Source organism: Schistocerca nitens, chromosome 1 (genome assembly GCF_023898315.1).
Source record: "Schistocerca nitens isolate TAMUIC-IGC-003100 chromosome 1, iqSchNite1.1, whole genome shotgun sequence".
Lineage (NCBI taxonomy): Eukaryota > Metazoa > Arthropoda > Insecta > Orthoptera > Acrididae > Schistocerca > Schistocerca nitens.
Genome location: NC_064614.1, coordinates 1,270,516,912 through 1,270,535,714, shown reverse-complemented (window position 1 = coordinate 1,270,535,714; position 18,803 = coordinate 1,270,516,912). Strand labels below are relative to the sequence as shown.

At 40.5% G+C, this 18,803-nt stretch overlaps 1 protein-coding gene across 1 annotated transcript in view; it reads left to right on the top strand.

Annotated features, from left to right (window-relative positions):
- Positions 1–18,803, top strand: part of LOC126234036 (piwi-like protein Siwi) — a 257,707-nt gene that overhangs the window by 18,194 nt on the left and 220,710 nt on the right. The window contains exon 5 of the mRNA XM_049942902.1: positions 534–686. Coding sequence (XP_049798859.1) covers positions 534–686 — 153 coding nt within the window. The remainder of the gene's footprint in view (positions 1–533; positions 687–18,803) is intronic.

Here is an 18,803-nt window from a genome sequence, read left to right as displayed (position 1 = left end):
TTAGGGAATAATTGCGAGAATGGAACAATATATCATTTTAATTAACTTGAGTGTTGGTTCTTGGTGAAATGTGAACTTTGTGAACATGTGATATATGAGCAAAAAACAATTGTTTGTTTTTTACTTCTTTACTCATACTTAAGGTAAAGAAGAAAAAAGTAAAAAAAGAAAGAAAAAAATGTGATTTACTCAAGGTATACCCTCTCCAAAAACATTTTCTTCTCTTTTTTTCTAATAAGCAAACATGGATGGAAGAACTTCAATCTCAAAGGATTAGATATTTTATTGTTTATACTATTTCAAACTGGATATGTGCTCACATTACCTAAAACTGTTACAGAAAAATTAAGATGGTCGTAAAACTGCAAGGATATACAATTACTGCCTAGAACTTACGATCAACAGGGAAAATCACTGGAATTTTGCCCACTGAAGATTATACAATCTGTTTGCTTGTAGTTTTACATTTTTCGCTAGTGATTTCTCATTTTGATATTTCTTGAGGTAAGCAAAAAAATATAATATTTTTACAGGAGGAGTTTAAGAAGAAGGTGATAGGATCAATTGTTTTAACAGACTACTCAAACAAAACATACAGAGTGGATGATGTTGATTTTACTGTCTCACCAAGAAATACCTTCAAGAGACCATCTGGAGAAATTTGTTATATGGATTATTATAAAAATGTAAGTACCAAAATATTCAATAGTAAATTGTTATGTGTGCAAAAGTTGACAGTTTAGTGGCATTTCACTTGTTTGATAATATGTAGCATACCTTTTAAACTTGGTGCTGTAAACACTGACAGAAAAAGTGTAAATATAAACTTATATAAAATAACGATTGTGTCAAAAGGAAAAAAAATCAGTGGAGACAGTTTCATTAATTGAATTTTCCTTTGTTACAATTTACTGTGTTTGTGGCATTTTCTTTTGTTCTGTCAAGGTATTTTCTACAATTCTTGCCTTCCTTTGATATAATTGACTGTCTGTCTGGAGCTTCTTTTGTTGCATCTGTGCGTTATCTACAATTCTTGCCTACCATACTTTTCATCATTTAGTGGTCATTTTACTTCTTCTGTAATCTTTTTTTTTGTGATCAAACACAATCCCTCCTTTCTTCCATGTCCAGATACTTTTTTATGTTTAGTGTCTTTTTTCACATTTAGTAATAATTTATTTATTGATTTATTATTTGTTTATTTGGTGAGATTTTTCATATTTTCCATGGCATTTGTGTCCAGTTCCTTATCTGACAGATTTTTTTCATTGATTATTGTCCTTTCTCAGTATCTTGTGATCTACATTTTTGTGTGGTTTTTCAAACAACTTTCGCTGTTTTCCTCTATTCTGCTATAGTATCTCCTTCATTCATTGGGCAATGTCTCTTGTGCAACTACTGTTATTCTGCTTTTAATGACATTCTCCCATTTCCTTGCAGTCTTCATTCATTTTTCAGTGAGATTGACAGAACATTGACTATTACTTGTTTCAGTTTTACTGTCTTCAGCAGCTTTTTACAGAAGTCAGTGAGTCCTTCATGTTATTTTATCATTTGCCAATCATTTTTATTTATTCAGTGATTTTTCCATGTTTATTGACTTTTTCATGTACTTAGAGCTGTATTTATTACCTGTTTAGAGCTCCCCTATTTTTTTCTGTCATTTTTCTTTGTTTGGTTGCTTTTTTAATTTTGTGACTTTCATTTTTTAGCAGTCTATTTCTTCGTTTTACCATTTCTTGGCACTTATTTTTCCTTGATAACAATAGTTTGTCTTATTTGGTTACTGCTTTTTGTATTTATCTGTTTCCTCCCATTCCTCACAGTCTTCTATGCCTTTTAGCAATCTCTTGAGTATCTCTTTTCTGTTATTTCTTGAACATTCTTTCAGTCACCTTTTTTGTCGCAATAAAGTAGTCCTAAACCTTGCTCCTGACTATGTACTTCAATATCTGGCCAAACAAGAATCCCATGTACTATTCTTATAATCTTCATTAATCTTTGGTATTGCTCCCAGAGATCTTACATTGAAAGTCTCTGATCACTTGTAGTGACTGACCCAAAAAATTCCAGACCAAAAAATCCTTAGTCCTTACCTAATTTATCCTTGACCAATACATTGCCTCTACTAATTTCCAACAGTGGCTATCCGTCTGAAAAGTATTCTACCTTCCAAACCCTTGATGTGCTACCCCTCCCAGCACAATTCCCATTGAAGCCCGGCTAAACTTGAAAATCCTCCAACCACAGGAAAAAGCAAATAAATCGCCATGTCTGGATGGAATCCAAATTCAGTTTTACAAAGAGGACTCTATGGCATCGACCTCTTACCTAGCCTGCATTTAACGTGAATCTCTCCCCCAGCACCAAGTCCCAAGTGACTGAGAAAAGGGCAGATGACTCCAGTATACAAAAAGGGTAAAAGAATGGACCTGCAAAATTACAGGCCAATATCCATAACTTTGATTTGGTGCAGAATCCTAGAACATATTCTTAGTTCAAATACAATAATCTTTCGTGAGACTGAGAAGCATGAATCGGCATGATTTTAAGAAGCCTCACTAGCGCAAAACTCAGGTTGCCTTTTTCTCACGTGACATACTGTGAACTATGGATGAAGGATCAACAGACAGATTTCACATTTCTAGATATCTGGAAAGCATTTGACGTGGTTCCCCATTGCAGGCTGTTAACAAAGGTACGAGCATATGGAATAAGTTCACAGATATTGAGTGGCTCGAAGACTTGCAGAGCCCCATTGTATCTTCTCTAAAACTTAGAGCTGCACTCCTTGGACTATCAGTGTGAACTTACTTGAATGCCGGATAGAGGCTCAGCTTCCCCGCAGCTCCGGCGTCTTCTGCTTGCATCAAACTCTTCTCCAAAGATTCTATATTTTGAAGAAGGTGAAAATTCATCTACTATTCCAAAATCCTATTATCTAGACCAAATAAAGACTCTCTCAAAATTCAGTTGCTGTTAAAATACTCTATATTCAAAATTCAATACAGCATTTCACTGCCACAATAAACAGTAAGCCCACACTTTCTTAGGGCAGTTGCACATGACTGAATTCAACCAAATTAAATAACATTTTTTCTCAACGATACAATACTAATATACATGTCCGTCTGCTTGAGACCAAATCACTATTAATAATAATCAATTTTTTTCTTCCGTTGTCTCTCCACAACACACAACAATCACCAATGTTTTTCGTGCATGAAATTCGTCCACGGAATTCTGCGCCGGAAGTTTTTCTTTTCTCTTTGCTGCAACTGAGTGTGTCACTTGCTGGCCCGGTTTTGCTCTTCTTTCTCAGTTAGCCTGCACAAATAACGTTCTGCGGCAGTGTGTATCTGTTTATGCTACAACCCACTACAAAATTACGTGTGCTCGAAGCGGCTGGAACACAAGTGACTCCAGACTTTTGTAAAATTCTGGGGGCACTACATATCCCTCCCCTTAGCTCAAACACTCATTATTTGAGATACAACATATAATATTTTTTGCACTTATTATTCACACAAAACCTTTAGCACGGAAATAAAAAATACATTTGTCTCATTGCTATCGTTCCCTCAGATGGTCAGTCATTTTGGTAAATAGACTTAGTAGTACAAGCAATTTAAGATACAACAAATCTTGACTAGTTAATAAAATATAAGCCTTCCTTCGAGGCTTTTTTAGGATCGTGCAAAATAAATCCCTCCCCTTAGCCAGTCACAAATTTCAGGTGTTGTTCTCATCAAATAACTCTTTCCTTCTTTACTTTACAGTTGCAACAGTAACCACCTGTTCTTTCAGAATGCATTGTCTCTAGATAAGGAAAAAAAATTCAATGTTACCAGGGGAAGCTTTTCCACAATCAATTAGAATTACGATACCTCCCATTTCCTGCGGGTATAGTATCTATCAATGATATAAGGTATGATCCTATGAACATAATTTTCTTCCTGACATACAGGTAGGTACACCCCTTCCACTTGCTTAAAACTATAGTACTGGTCAATTCCCTTCTGGTGCCCCTGCCTGCACAGTATAGGTCAGCCTCCTCCGGGTCTGCCTACCTGTCACTTTCTCTCATTTCAACAATATCGGGTACGCCCTCCTGATCCTCTCTCAACAGTGTTCAAAGTCACTCCTCTGGCATATACCTCTTCATACAATCATCATCATCATCATCATCATCATTTAAGACTGATTGTGCCTTTCAGCGTTCAGTCTGGAGCATAGCCCTCCTTATAAAATTCCTCCATGATCCCCTATTCAGTGCTAACATTGGTGCCTCTTCTGATGTTAAACCTATTACTTCAAAATCATTCTTAACCGAATCCAGGTACCTTCTCCTTGGTCTGCCCTGACTCTCTTGGGTAACCTTGGAACTCCCATGCGTGTAACATGACCCCACCATCTAAGCCTGTTCGCCCTGACTGCTACATCTATAGAGTTCATTCCCAGTTTTTCTTTGATTTCCTCATTGTGGACACCCTCCTGCCATTGTTCCCATCTACTAGTACCTGCAATCATCCTAGCTACTTTCATATCCGTAACCTCAACCTTATTGATAAGGTAACCTGAATCCACCCAGCTTTCGCTCCCATACAACAAAGTTGGTCGAAAGATTGAACGGTGCACAGATAACTTAGTCTTGGTACTGACTTCCTTCTTGCAGAAGAGAGTAGATCGTAGCTGAGCGCTCACTGCATTAGCCTTGCTACACCTCGCTTCCAGTTCTTTCACTATGTTGCCATCCTGTGAGAATATGCATCCTAAGTACTTGAAACCGTCCACCTGTTCTAACTTTGTTCCTCCTATTTGGCACTCAATCCGTTTATATTTCTTTCCCAGTGACATTACTTTCGTTTTGGAGATGCTAATCTTCATACCATAGTCCTTACATTTCTGATCTAGCTCTGAAATATTACTCTGCAAACTTTCAATCGAATCTGCCATCACAACTAAGTCATCCGCATATGCAAGACTGCTTATTTTGTGTTCACATATCTTAATCTCACCCAGCCAGTCTATTGTTTTCAACATATGATCCATAAATAATATGAACAACAGTGGAGACAGGTTGCAGCCTTGTCTTACCCCTGAAACTACTCTGAACCATGAACTCAGTTTACCGTCAACTCTAAACAATTCTCTTTAAAATTACATGGTCAAATATACATGTCCTCTATGATTCCTTTTTCTTACAGACCGCTTCCATAGCTTTAACACTTAATTATCCTCTACCTATTTTTTATTACTCTAGTGTTTCTTATCAGGCTATACGGGATTCACAATCCTATTCTTATCCTCAGAAACTTATGAACTCCACCTGTTGATACAGGTTCTGGTAGTGTTTTTATTCTCTGGCTTAACTTTTATCTTCCCTTAGCTCTACTTATTCTACAAGGTACTACCACATCTAGGAACAGTTTATTTTAATTTACTCTAATCGCATCATTCCCTCTGAGAGGTGCAACTGTCATCCTCATAACCAAGTGCTCTAGTCCTAGCACTACTTCCCCCTCTTACACGTGACTGTTGTCACATCTTATCTTGTGTTTCTTGTCTGCACGTTTGTCTTCAATTGTCTGAGTGATAAAGTGTGATCGTGTGTCCTGGTTCTTCGGGCAGCTAAGGTTCTTAGTTGAAGATTTATATAAATCACAGAAAAGAGAAGGACTTCAATGATAGAAGTATATGAATGTGGATAGAGGGAAAGATAGATTGGTACTCTAAACAGAAGTAAGAAATGAAATAAAAGAGTTGGTTGCTAAGATCGAAGAAAGAAAGAAGATAGCTCTAAAGACAGGAAACCCTTCGCTCCCTCCTTCCCCTGAAGCCCCACTTCGCCAGTACTTAGGTGAGAAGCTGGAGGAGGTATGATGTTCAGCGTCTCCTACAGAACGGACATTCTCACCATCACCTTAGAAGTCCCCGAAGAAAAGATCTTAGCAACTCGTATGGAATGGCAAATGATAAAGAACCAGTCACACTTGTTTGCGAGGGCTGTATGAAGGGTGTGGTGTTTGTAGCTATTTCGTTCATTTCCTCCTGCAGCAGCCACACTTTTGTAGGTACTTTGCGCATAAAGGAAACCTGTAAACTCCTGTTTAGGCCTCTCGATTAATTTCGACGATCTGGCTCCCGGCCCTGGGTCCAGATCGCTCCATGTTTTCTCACGGGTAGCAACCATGGGCCTATTTCCAAAGGTCGGTACAGCGTTACCCACTGTTTCACAGCTGTTGCTGGGCCACAAATTCCTGTGTGGTTACTGGATCGAGGTTAGATGAGAATTATGCTCTTGAGCCACCCCCTCTATTACCATTTCTCTCCAGTTGGTGAACTCAGGCAAAGTTAGTTTCATATCGTTTTGATTGATTCTTATTATTCATGTTAACCCTCCTAAAATTCTGATTTTCTTGTGCATGGAAGTTCTCATTTCTATCCTTATCAATAGCATTTAATGCGTCTACGAAAGATAGTAGCTCCTCTACTGTCTTCCACCCACTACATAAGATATCTTTCCGTACATAAGTAGGTAAACATCTTATTAAAATTCTTACTAAACCTTCCTCGTCCATTGGTTTGTCTAAATACTTGGACCTCGTCAAGTGCGAGTCGAAATACTTACGCATCGGACCCCAGGTGTTGCTGTAGTATTTTGGGTCCCGTAAATCTGAAATTAACTTCTCCTGTGCACTGGAAGGCCAATATTTTTCTTTAAATTTTCTTTGAAAGTCTTCCCAGGACGTGAAGTTCACTATGTTTACTGTGCCCCATTCTGAAGCTTCGCCCCCCAATAACCTATCGCAAATTCTATTTTCTTAGCCTCTTCCCAACTTTAGGCATGGCCTGATTAAATCGTTTTAGGAAATGGGTGGGGTGTACCTCCCTGTCTGGTTTAAATCTAGGGAACTGTCGGGAAAATCCTGAATTCGATCCCCATTGCAAATCGTTAATTATTTCTTGATTTAGAACAAGATTTTGAGATACTGTACTCTTTTTCAAGTTTCTCCTGAATAATTTTGAATTCCCTTCTTAGGTTATCTAAGTCTTTTTTAGTATGATCTAATTCGGAGGTCATTATAGGCGAAGGAATGTCAACGCTTAATTTTTCTTCCACTTTTCATTCTATTAGCTCATCCACCTTTTCCTCTATACCGGTTAGATTGATCAACTCAGTTGTAGTTAACTTTTCCTAGAGATTTTGTTCTACAGTTTCTAAACGTGAGCTAACTCCTGAAATTTGCGCCTGAACTAATGGGAGCAATTTATCTTGTTTATGTACACTTGTTTTAATGTTACTTAATTCCTGTTTAACCACATCAAATGTGACCTTACAGACATCTTTCAAGGAATCAAAATTTTTGTTGACTCTGGTTTCTAGGCTACTACATTTACAGTCGACATCATACTCTAATTTCTGGGCTATTTCCCGTAAATTTTTCTCCTGTCTCTCCTCTAAGCCTTTAAACAAAATATTTACTCTTTCACATAGAAAGTCAGACAATTCTTCAAGTCTAACTTGAGGTGTTGCATTTGAGTGTTCTGTAAATCTAATTTAGACTTTACTTCTGAGTTCTGTAAATCTAGTTTAGAACTTAATTCTGCCTTCAGTTCGTCTTGTCTTGTGTTCTGTGACTCAAATTGAGTTTTGATAAACTTCATTAATTCACCCAAATCAGGTCCTGGGTTTCCTATCCCCATAGCCCCAACATGCTCTTCTGATTGTTGATTATCCCCTTCCATCTTATTCTTCTTAGCCTTAAGTCAAGTCAACATTCACAGTACCCCATACTCACAAGTCTTACACTGCACAATTGAACAAAAGTCAAAGTTCGCTCACCCGTTGTGACTTAACGATCTGCTACCGGCGGTGTCGGTGTTGGTATAGACGGCGGCGTCGGCGTTTGTAGATGGGAGCGTCAAGAGTTGTAGACGGTGGCATCGACAGCAGCATCGGCGTTGTGAACGGTGGCGTCGGCGTTCGTGTGAACGGCGGTGTCAGCGTTTGTGAATTAATGGATTGACTGTGGCATTCATTCTACTCGATTTCCTTGCTTCTATCACCATTAACCAACAGGACAATTTTCAATAAGTATCTTCGAATCTTGTTCGCTTTTACTCGTTGCTATGGCAACACTCGTCAATCTTTTCAACTTGATTTCGTTAATCTTCCACCTTCTTCACAGGTCCTTTCTTTACCGGTCGCCACATTATGTGGTGCCCCTTTGTATCTTCTCTAAAACTTAGAGCCGCACTCCTTGGACTATCATTGTGAACTTACTTCAATGCTGGATGCAGGCTCAGCTTCCCCGCAGCTCCGGCGTCTTCTGCTTGCATCAAACTCTTCCCCGAAGATTCTATATTTTGAAGAAGGTGAAAATTCATCTACTATTTCAAAATCCTATTATCTAGTCCAAATAAAGACTCTCCCAAAATTCAGTTGCTGTTAACATATTCTATATTCAATTAAACAGTAAGCCCACACTTTCTTAGGGCATTCACACACGACTGAATTCAACAAAATTAAATTACATATTTTCTCAATGATACAATACTAATATACATGTCCGTCTGCTCGAGACCAAGTCACTATTAATAATAATCATTTTTTTCCTTCTGTTGTCTCTCCACAACACACAACAATCACCAATGTTTTTTGTGTATGAAATTTGTCCACGGAATTCTGGGCCGGAAGTTTTTCTTTTCTCTTTGCTGCAACCGAGCGCGTCACTTGATGGCCCGGTTTTGTTCTCCTTTCTCGGTTAGCCTGCACAAATAATGTTCCGCGCAGTGTGTATCTGTTTATGCTAAAACCCACTCTTCTTTCTCGGTTAGCCTGCACAAACAACGTTAATAACGTGTGTTCGAAGCGGCTGGAACACAAGTGACTCCAGACTGTCGTAAAATTCTGGGGGCACTACAGAACCCAGTATGTTGTTCTCAATAGCGAGTGTTCATCAGAGACAAGAGTCTCATCAGCAGTGCTTCAGTCAAGTGTGATAGGACAGCTGTTGTTCTCTATATACATAAATGATATGGGGGACAGAGTGGACAGCAAACTACGGTTCTTTGCTGATGATGCTGAGGTGAACAGTAAGGTGTTGAAGCTGAGTGACTGTAGGAAGATAGAAGACGATTTAGATAAACTTTCAAGTTGGTGTGATGAGAGGCAGCTATCTCTAAAGGTGGAAAAAATAAAGGTATTGGGGATGAGTAGGAAGAACAAACCTGTATCATTCAGATACAGTATTGCTGGTGTTCTGCTTGACACAGTCAAATCATTTAAATATCTGGGCATAATGTTGCAAAGCAATATGAAATGGAATGAGCTTGTGAGAACTGTGCTAGGGATGGCGAATGATCAATTTTGGTTTATTGGGACAACTTTAGGAAAGAGTGGTTCACTGGAGACAGCATATAGGACACTGGTGCGACATATACTTGAGTACTGCTTGAGTGTTAGGGTTCCATACCAAGTTAGACTGAAGGAAGACATCGAAGCAATTCAGAGGTGGTCTGTGCGGTGTCTTGCCCACACGTTACTAATAGGGTGCCTACGGAATGCAGCGCTCTAGGAATGCTATATAATAATTCAGTGAAATAACATTAGTAATTTTATTCCCAGAAAGCAAATTGACAATAATTAACTTGACTATAGAAAACAGCAGTCTGATAGCGAAGCACTAAGCACGTTGTGGACTTGGGCCGACATAAGCGGCTGAGGCTAACAGGAGCTGTGCATATATTCAGTTGCTGCAGGAGGCACACCTGGTGCGGGGTAGTCAGATTCCACGCACCATTGGTTGCCCTTCCTTCACAGCCTTCTATGCTCTTGCATGCCACCTCTTCGTTCTGGCATTTGTGGTTACACCGGAACAGTCTGCTAGATTTGTTGCCAGTGGGTTCAAACAACATGTGTTAAGGAGATGCTTTGGGAACTGAAATGGGTATCACCAGAGGGAAGACGACATTCTTTACGAGAAACACTGATGAGAAAATTTAGAGAACTGGTATTTGAAGATGAATGCTGAATGATTGTGTTGCCTCCATCATAAATTTGCATAAGTACCACATAGATGAGGTATGAGAAATTAGGGCTCATGCAGAGGCATATAGACAGTCGATTTCCCTCACTCTACTTGTGAATGGAACAGAAAGGGAAATGACTAGTAGTGGTACAGGGTGGCCTCTGCCATGCTCTGTACAGTGGCTTGCAGAATATCTATGCAGATTTAGATGGAGATGTAGCCCCTTACCAGGTGTGTGTACCAGGATAATGTCTGGAATAAGTGACATAGTGTAAGTTGTTGTGACTTGGCAAGACAGCCAAGCCACTATGAGGTAGCCGAAAGGCACGCGTTTAAGCTCACGCAGGCTGGCGTGAGGTCTGGAACAGTTAAAGGAGTTGAGCCTAGTAAAAGAAGTACGTAGCTTCTGGAATACTTAACTTTAATCCATAATTGGTAAACATCGGTCTGACGGTACATGCATCACAAGATAAATAGCAAATGATAATGGCGCCTTGCTAGGTCGTAGCAAATGACATAGCTGAAGGCTATGCTAACTATCGTCTCGGCAAATGAGAGCGTAATTTGTCAGTGAACCATCGCTAGCAAAGTCGGCTGTACTACTGGGGCGAGTGCTAGGAAGACTCTCTAGACCTGCCGTGTGGCGGCGCTCGGTCTGCAATCACTGATAGTGGCGACACGCGGGTCCGACGTATACTACCGGACCGCGGCCGATTTAAAGGCTACCACCTAGCAAGTGTGGTGTCTGGCGGTGACACCACAGTAAGACTGTTTACTTGCTTCATTGTAACACCAAAATTGGCATTCCCAAGATAGACCATGGAGTATGTGATCCATTCCCTGTAGGACTGGCCGTGTTGTTTATGGCAGCTTCTTTGGAACACCGAAATTGGCATTCCAGAGAAAGACCTTGGAGCACCACGAGCCAGGTTTGAGTCTGTTGCTTATGGCAGCCGAAAAATTTTGCCGCACTGCAGCAACATGTACCTGTGAGTCAAAATATTCTTGCAAGCAAAATTTTGCTTCCTTGTATGATAAGGGCATTTGGTTCTAATTCAGGTTTCAGTTGCTGAACAAGGCAGTAAATTTCTGGTCCAACATAGGTAGGAGAAACGCCCTATGATGGGTGTCATCTGAGATACCATAAGCCTGAAAACACTGCTTGAGGTGCACCACATATTTTGCCTACTGTTTGACTTTCTTGTCAAGAGGGGTAAAGGGCAGAGCTGCACTGCAAAAGCCTTCAGCCATGAGGTCTGGAAAAGAAGGGCACTAGGAGCCATCAGCAGACACTGTTATAAAGCTCACTACTGTGGCAACCGAATCTTGCATGACCTGCTGCATGTCCTGCAGAAAGAGCAACATTTGTTATGTCAAGGGGTTTGGATACTGGCTGTTTGACTGTTGAGAAACAAGGAAAGGGAACAGAATATCAGGCGACATGGGAGAATAAGGAAGAGAAAAAGAGACACACACATGACCACCTGGATTCAGATATCTCGTCACCACTGCAACATCTCCCGTGGGTAGAAGCTTCATAAGAAATAATCAGATGAAGGTAAAAAAGAAATGGGTTTGTTACAACCACAGTAGAGAAATCCAATAATAAAGGAAAATCCTCTCAGTAAAAAATAATACAACTTCTTGGTCACTGACAGGCATGCACCTGGAACACCCAGTGAATAAACGTAGTGGGATGTGAAGACAATGCCCCCTAATGACAGAGGTTGAGTGGTTGGCATAATTGGCCCCCAGGTACAGCTCAGGATATCGCTGGAAAGTCATAGGTCCTGCTGTGTGGCCTTCCAAACGGGCTCTGACTGATGGTTTGCTAAGACCCAGTGCTGCATGAACTGGTCCAGAACTCCGGTTGAGTGGACTGCCGAAGTGTTGACGTGTGCCACCCTGTATAGCCGGGGTGCAGAGGAATTAGTGTCAATCCAGTTCCACACATGTGGCACAGTAGAGGAAATAGGTCCCTGGCACAGAGGATTTCTGGTGGCCTTTGTCCTGCTGGCTGTCATCCTTGTGATCGAGGCAGTCCAGGGAGGCAACGCCTTGTACGTATGCAAACCCGTGATGCTTCAGTGTCTGAGGGGTTTGCCAACCCCCTTAGGTGAAGGGCAGGTACATGGCAGTCAATATTGGCATCCTTAACAGGAACTCAAAAGATTTATTTCTCAGTTTCTGGATATTGTAGCTTAAAATATGAAAAACACTTGGATAGACTGGTAACAGATATACTCACACTTTGCTGTATCATAGCTGGTGCTGTTTTACAGAAGGGTACCACCTTGCAGATCTTCCTTTTGGCTGCAGTGTAGTGCTCTCCATAGCAGCTACTGGTGAGGCTGAATCAACAGCTGCCAGCAGACAATTTCCTGCTACTGCTGCTGTCTCATCTTGCAACTGCCAGATTGAGATCCTCTGCTACCAGTGAAGGAAGGGTCTCCCACCACCAACGATGTGTTGACCACCGCTGGTGAGGTGTCCCCTGCTGCCGGTGAGCTGTTCCCTCTCTCCAGTGAGGTGTCCTCCACTGCCAGTGTAAAGTCTTCTGCTGTAGGTGTCCCAGTCTGACCTGCAGGTGACCTGACCTTTACTGTAGGTGGTTTGGCCTCAATTGTGAGTAACCAGACCTCAGTTGCAACATTACCTGATTTTTATATTCTTAGGATTTGAGCTGTCATAGCATATTTCCCCTTTCTATTCCGGCAGAGACCACACCAGGTGACCTCTTAACAGTACTGCTTGCCTAAACAAAAGGTGCATTTTCAGACTATCAGCAGGTATTTTGGAGATATTTGTTCAGGTCTTTATTGTACAGTTGACACATAAGGTCATGTGGATGAGATACACTAACAATGATGAAATTCACTTCTGATATTTTTTGTAGTTTCCATAAGAACAGACTCAGCAATTTTGCACTAGTTTTTATAAATATAATTTGCAACTCCAGTTAATATGCAGTTACAGCCAGGTTCAACTATCTTCTCACACCCTTTCAGGATGTTCTTTGAGGGGTCACTGGGCTTGGTGATACCCACAGTACTGATATCATGTTAATTGCTAGCCATAATAGCTGCCAGAACCCCTTCCATCGCTGTGACACAATATGGTAACAGGCAATTTTTTCCCCCCTGCTGCACTCGTTTACATTTTATCAGCTTAGGCGTACATGCGCAAATCATTGCATCCCCCAATGAGATTGACAAATGTGAGGTTATGAAAGGTTCATCAGAATCCTGGATTTGGAATTCATTACCTAGACCTGACCAACAATTGTGCTCTACCGCTATGCTGTAGCCGAGACAATCTCCTTGGCCTCCAGTAACATGTTAGTGTACAAAGTCCTCTTGCAAAGAATGATTTACAGCTGCCTCATTCTGTTCTGGGAAGTGTTCCCCAAGGTGTGTGGAAGAATTTAGCGAGTCACATGCAGAAATTTGAAAACAGATATAAATAAGAACCCATGGTCTTGACATAGAAATAGAACAGTTGCTGGTGCAAATAGATGACTGCAATAGCAGCAGCAAGACCTCATCCAGCAGTGAAAGCCATTAAGGTAGGTTTTATTCCATTCATTATTCTTTTCTGCAAAATTAATTTGGGCTAACAGACTTTTCATTTACTGTTGAAATGAACAGTACATTTCAGTGTTCATTTATTGAGAGCTGTTTACAAATATTGTATATTGAGTGTTAAATTGTAACTTGCCATTCTTTGCTGGTGAGCAGGCACTAACATTGCATTACAGCTGTGGCAGCATGTTGGTGTGACAACTGTGCTCCACCACAGTCCTGCCTGGATTGCAGCTACCGACAAACCCTTAACTGACTGACATGGAGAGAATTCTATAGTAATAACATATGGTGTAACTGACGAAAGTTCAAACTTCACACCCACACTTTATACACTGCAGTAACTACAGTGATAAGCTCAGTCACAGTGTCTTACATTTGACATGATAGCGATAAAATGGCCAATCAGACATTAATGAAAATTTACAAATGGAGAAGGTGGGTATCTTTAAACTTTGTCAACAAAATTTTTCTTGTAACTGTGGTTTGGTTTCTGTGTCTCAACTATGGTTTGGCTTCTGTGACTCTGTGGCAGTCCCTTCTGTTTGCATCCACTTGTAGCAGCAGATGATGTGCTGTGCTGACCAAAAACCAGCGACTGGCAAAGCTTCTATTAGCCAGGGTATCAGCACATCTCCCCAGCACCGTCACTGGTCACTCCCACTGGAGATAGACCTTAGACAGTGTGAGCTGAGCCGTCACTCACCAGCCTCCATTTCCGTTTCTTCAAGGCAAAGTCTGCTGGCAGTGCTCTTGACAGCTCAACCTGCTCAACACAATGTGGCTCACATCATCAATTGCCGTGCTCTACCGGTGTTCATGCTGGCAGCAGAATTTCACGTCCGTGTCCAATTTCTGTGCCCAGTTAACAAGAGAAGTGCTATCGCATCTTCTGCACCACCTTCCTGAGCCGCGTTCCCTTGAGGGTCATCTCTCGACTGTGACTGTGCAAAGTCTGATGCCGGGAACCCTGTGTTGTGTCCCAGGTGCAAACTACCAAATGGAAAGTCAGAATTACTTACAATTTAGCAGATCTATTCTGAAAACAAGGTAAAACATAATTAGCATAATCACTCAGGTACAGGCCCACAGCCAAAGTGCATCTCCTGTAAATACTATCACAGTATCAGCGTCGTGGCTGAGAGGAGACGTGCTCGATACTCCAGAGACGTGCTCCGTACTCCAGTGGCCCACTAGATGACTCCCCTTCCAGGCTGCGACTTAATTATGTGGGGCTGCATCCTGATTGGCTCTGTCGACTCCAGAGGTATGACTGCTGCATTTCTTGTGGTGCCCCCACTGTGAGCACTTTGAAGTACGCCGCGCTGCTGCCACTGCAGCATTGGCACACAGTGCTCGAGAAGGTGGTGGCTGCACCTTACACGCGGTGACTGGGCTGTATGAATGCAGGGCACAACACCACTCCTCCCCGAATCTTTTCAACACCGTGGAATAAGGGCATTCGTGGATGCAGCAGGAGGAAGAAGCCATACAAAAACGATGTTCAGGGTGCCCACCAGAAGGAATGACAACATCGGCGGTGGTACCTTCGGAGACATCTGTCGGCTCTATAGATGGCAAACACAGGATCCCCGCCGGTGTGTGTGACTTGTCCACCAAAGGGGGTGGCGCCTGGTGCACCACTAGTGGAACGGCATTGTCTGTACTGATGACTAGGTCTGGGATGGAAGGTCAGGCCACTGGGATGGACTGCAGAGGTGAAGGGTGCACTACCGCTCTGCATGCCCAGTTCATTTTGACGGGTGCTAATAACCTTCTGCTCGATTTCGCTAATGCTCACTATCCCTCCCAGACTGCGGTGAGTCTGCGGGAAAAGAGCCGACAGCAGAATATTGACAGAAGTGGGGACAGAGCTGATTAACATGACAGCGGAAGTCACTGTCGGCTCTGCAAATGATGTACTGTGCACAGCCATCTACACATACTACAGTACTGGGAAGTCACACTAGACAACGGCCATGGAAGGAAGGAAAGAAGACTGGATCTCCAAGGCTGTAGCGCTAGAAAAGGTTCCCTGAAACATACTGTGGGGAATGAGGTGACAACAAATGAAGCAGTGTGTGGTGAGGCCACGCACAGAGTAACTTGGTCAGAGATTTCCCAGTAGCGTGAAGGGAACAGTAGGAGCCAAGGAAGGTGACGAATGCTTGCTCTCTGAACATCATGAAACTAAGCTTGATCTCTGAGACTTTAATGTTCGAACAAATCTTTCGGCCTCGCTGTCTGACTGTGGATAAAAAGGTGCAGTCTTTATGTGCGTTAAATCTGAAGAAACTGCTAAAAGGTAGGAATTTGAGATGGGACCTGGATAAACTGAAAGAACCAGAGGCTGTAGAGAGCTTCAGGGAGAGCATTAGGGAACGATTGATGAGAATGGGGGAAAGAATACAGTAGAAGAAGAATGGGTAGCTTTGAGAGATGAATTAATGAAAGTAGCAGAGGATCAAGTAGGTAAAAAGACGAGGGTTTATAGAACTCCTTGAGTAACAGAAGAGATATTGAATTTAACTGATGAAGAGAAAACATAAAAATGCAGTAAATGAAGTGGGCAAAAAGGAATACAAACATCTCAAAAATGAGATCGACAGGAAGTGCAAAATGGCTAAGCAGGAATGGCTAGAGGACAAATGTAAGGATGTAGAGGCGCATATCACTAGCGGTAAGATACTGCCTATAGCAAAATTAGAGAGACCTTTGGAGAAAAGAGAACCACTTGCATGAATATCAAGAGCTCAGATGGAAACCCAGTAATATGCCAAGAAGGGAAAGCAGAAAGGTGGAAGGAGTATATACAGGGTCTATACAAAGGCGATGTGCTTGAGGACAATATTATAGAAATGGAAGAGAATGTAGATGAAGATGAAATATGAGATATGATACTGCGTGAAGAGTTTGACAGAACACTGAAAGACCTAAGCCAAAACAAGGCCCCGGGAGGAGACTACATTCCATTAGAACTACTGACAGCCTTGGGAGAGCCAGGCCTAACAAAACTCTTACCATCTGGTGAGCAAGATGTATGAGACAGGCGAAATACCCTGACACTTCAAGAAGAGTATAATAATTCCAGTCCCAAAGAAATCAGGTGTTGACAGATGTGAAAATTACTGAACTATGAAATATGCTCACTATTTTTTTATTTACTTAAATTTGGCATATTTCGTGACAGTACCTTTTCCGTAAAATGTTTACAAGGCAATATTTGTCTTGGCTTCAGTTGTCTAGTGGAAGTATGATTCCACTATGCAGTTTCGTTGGCTGCAGAAATGACCTGGTTCAATGCGTTTGCCTCATTTTTGGTGCTTCAAATACCATTTTTTCGAATGTGGTTTCTTCTTAAAGTTTATATAAAAAAGTAGTAACATAATTCATTTTTTTTTTCTGTCTTCCAAATTATTATGACCGCGACCTGCACATTGTTCTACCGTCAACACACACCAAGAGTTCACTGCCGACTGACTACAGTCAAAGACGACTCCAGCGTCAAAGACATTTTACACAACACACAAACTTCCACTTGTAATCAGCCTCTTTGATATTCTTCATCACATCTACTAATAGTAATCAATATGCTGTCACTCTCAAAAATATAAGTAAATTAACATAAAATAAGGGCAAATTACAATCAAAAAAATTCTGACAATAACATAAGAAAACATTTACAATTTGCTATCGACAAATCCGGTAGAAAATAACACATCTCCCAGATCCATTACAACTGCTCCCCAGGGCTTTTGTTGTTATGAACATATACAACAAAATCCCGACCACACTCAGTAATGGATCTGTATTACACAATTAGTACATTAATGATGCAGTCTGATAACCTCTTCCAAAGTTGGACTCTTTGAATCTGTGGACTTGTTACTGGCTGTTGTTGCAATGATAATTCCCGATCAATCTCATACACAAAAAAAATTCAAGTAAAGAAATTATTTAACATGACAAATATACATGGCATAAAACATACATGAGAAATATTCTAACATACAGCATACAGATTGAAAAGAATAGTAAGATAAAACTCCTTTGCTAGGATAAGATATCTACAACCACTTCTTTTATCACACTGTGCCAACTGGCTCTTGAACATATATAGTGTAGTGTTTTTTTATATATTTGCCTTTTATATATTTTTTTACTTATTTTTTTTTAATTTTATATTTTTAGTCATGTTTTTTCTTATTTTGTATATTTTTTTTGCTTATGATTTTTTTGAATTTTATATATTTTTTTATGCTTTTCTTTCTTTTAGTACAACTAACGGTACATCAGTATTATCTAATTTTTTTGCAATTATTTATGTACACTTGCCTCTCTACTACAATATTACTATAAGTCACATTCTTATGAAGAGTACTTTTGCTCCCCACAATATCAGTATAAAGAATAATAAATTGCTCATATATCATGAGGCTTTATCTAAAATTGGTTTTGGAACTTATACCTTTGCATGCATGTCCTCACATGCATGCCTTCACCTACAGGGAAGACGTAGCTTCCAAAAATTAGAAAAATTCAGAAATGCTCACTATGGAGACTTTTTTTTTGTAAAAAAGTAAAAATAAATCTTTCTCTCATTCTTTGTTACAACAGTGTTTTTTCATCAGTTTCAATTAACATGTGACTTCAAATTATTATTTTATACATGCAAATATACATACTTGGTTGTACAGGTAGTTTTGTTCTAAGAAGCATATTCCAGTGGAGGACTTTTGTTTTAGATGATAATAGGTTATTTAAATTCTGAAATTATGATTTCTGTTTATATATTTTCAAAGAGACAACATTCCTGAGACCAAAAAATTGCTTTGACTTAGGGTACACCAAACGATAAGCATTAGGGTGTGGATTTTCTATGACTTCAAAAGGCCCAATATAGATATCAAAGAATTTTTTAATTTCTGAAGTTAACATTTTTGATTTTTCATGAGATTTGACCAGAACAAGATCCCCAATTTTGAAAGTGGTTAATTTTACCCTATTGTTACGTCTTTTATTCCTCTTTTCCCCTTCTTTCCTCATAGTTTCCCTGACAATATCTTCTCTCTCTTGCATAGTTAAAGGTGTACATTTAGGAAATTCAATAAGTTCTGATATAAGATTTGGAGGTCTAATATTAAACATAATCTCATACGGTGAAAATCCTGTGGAACTATGTTGTAGG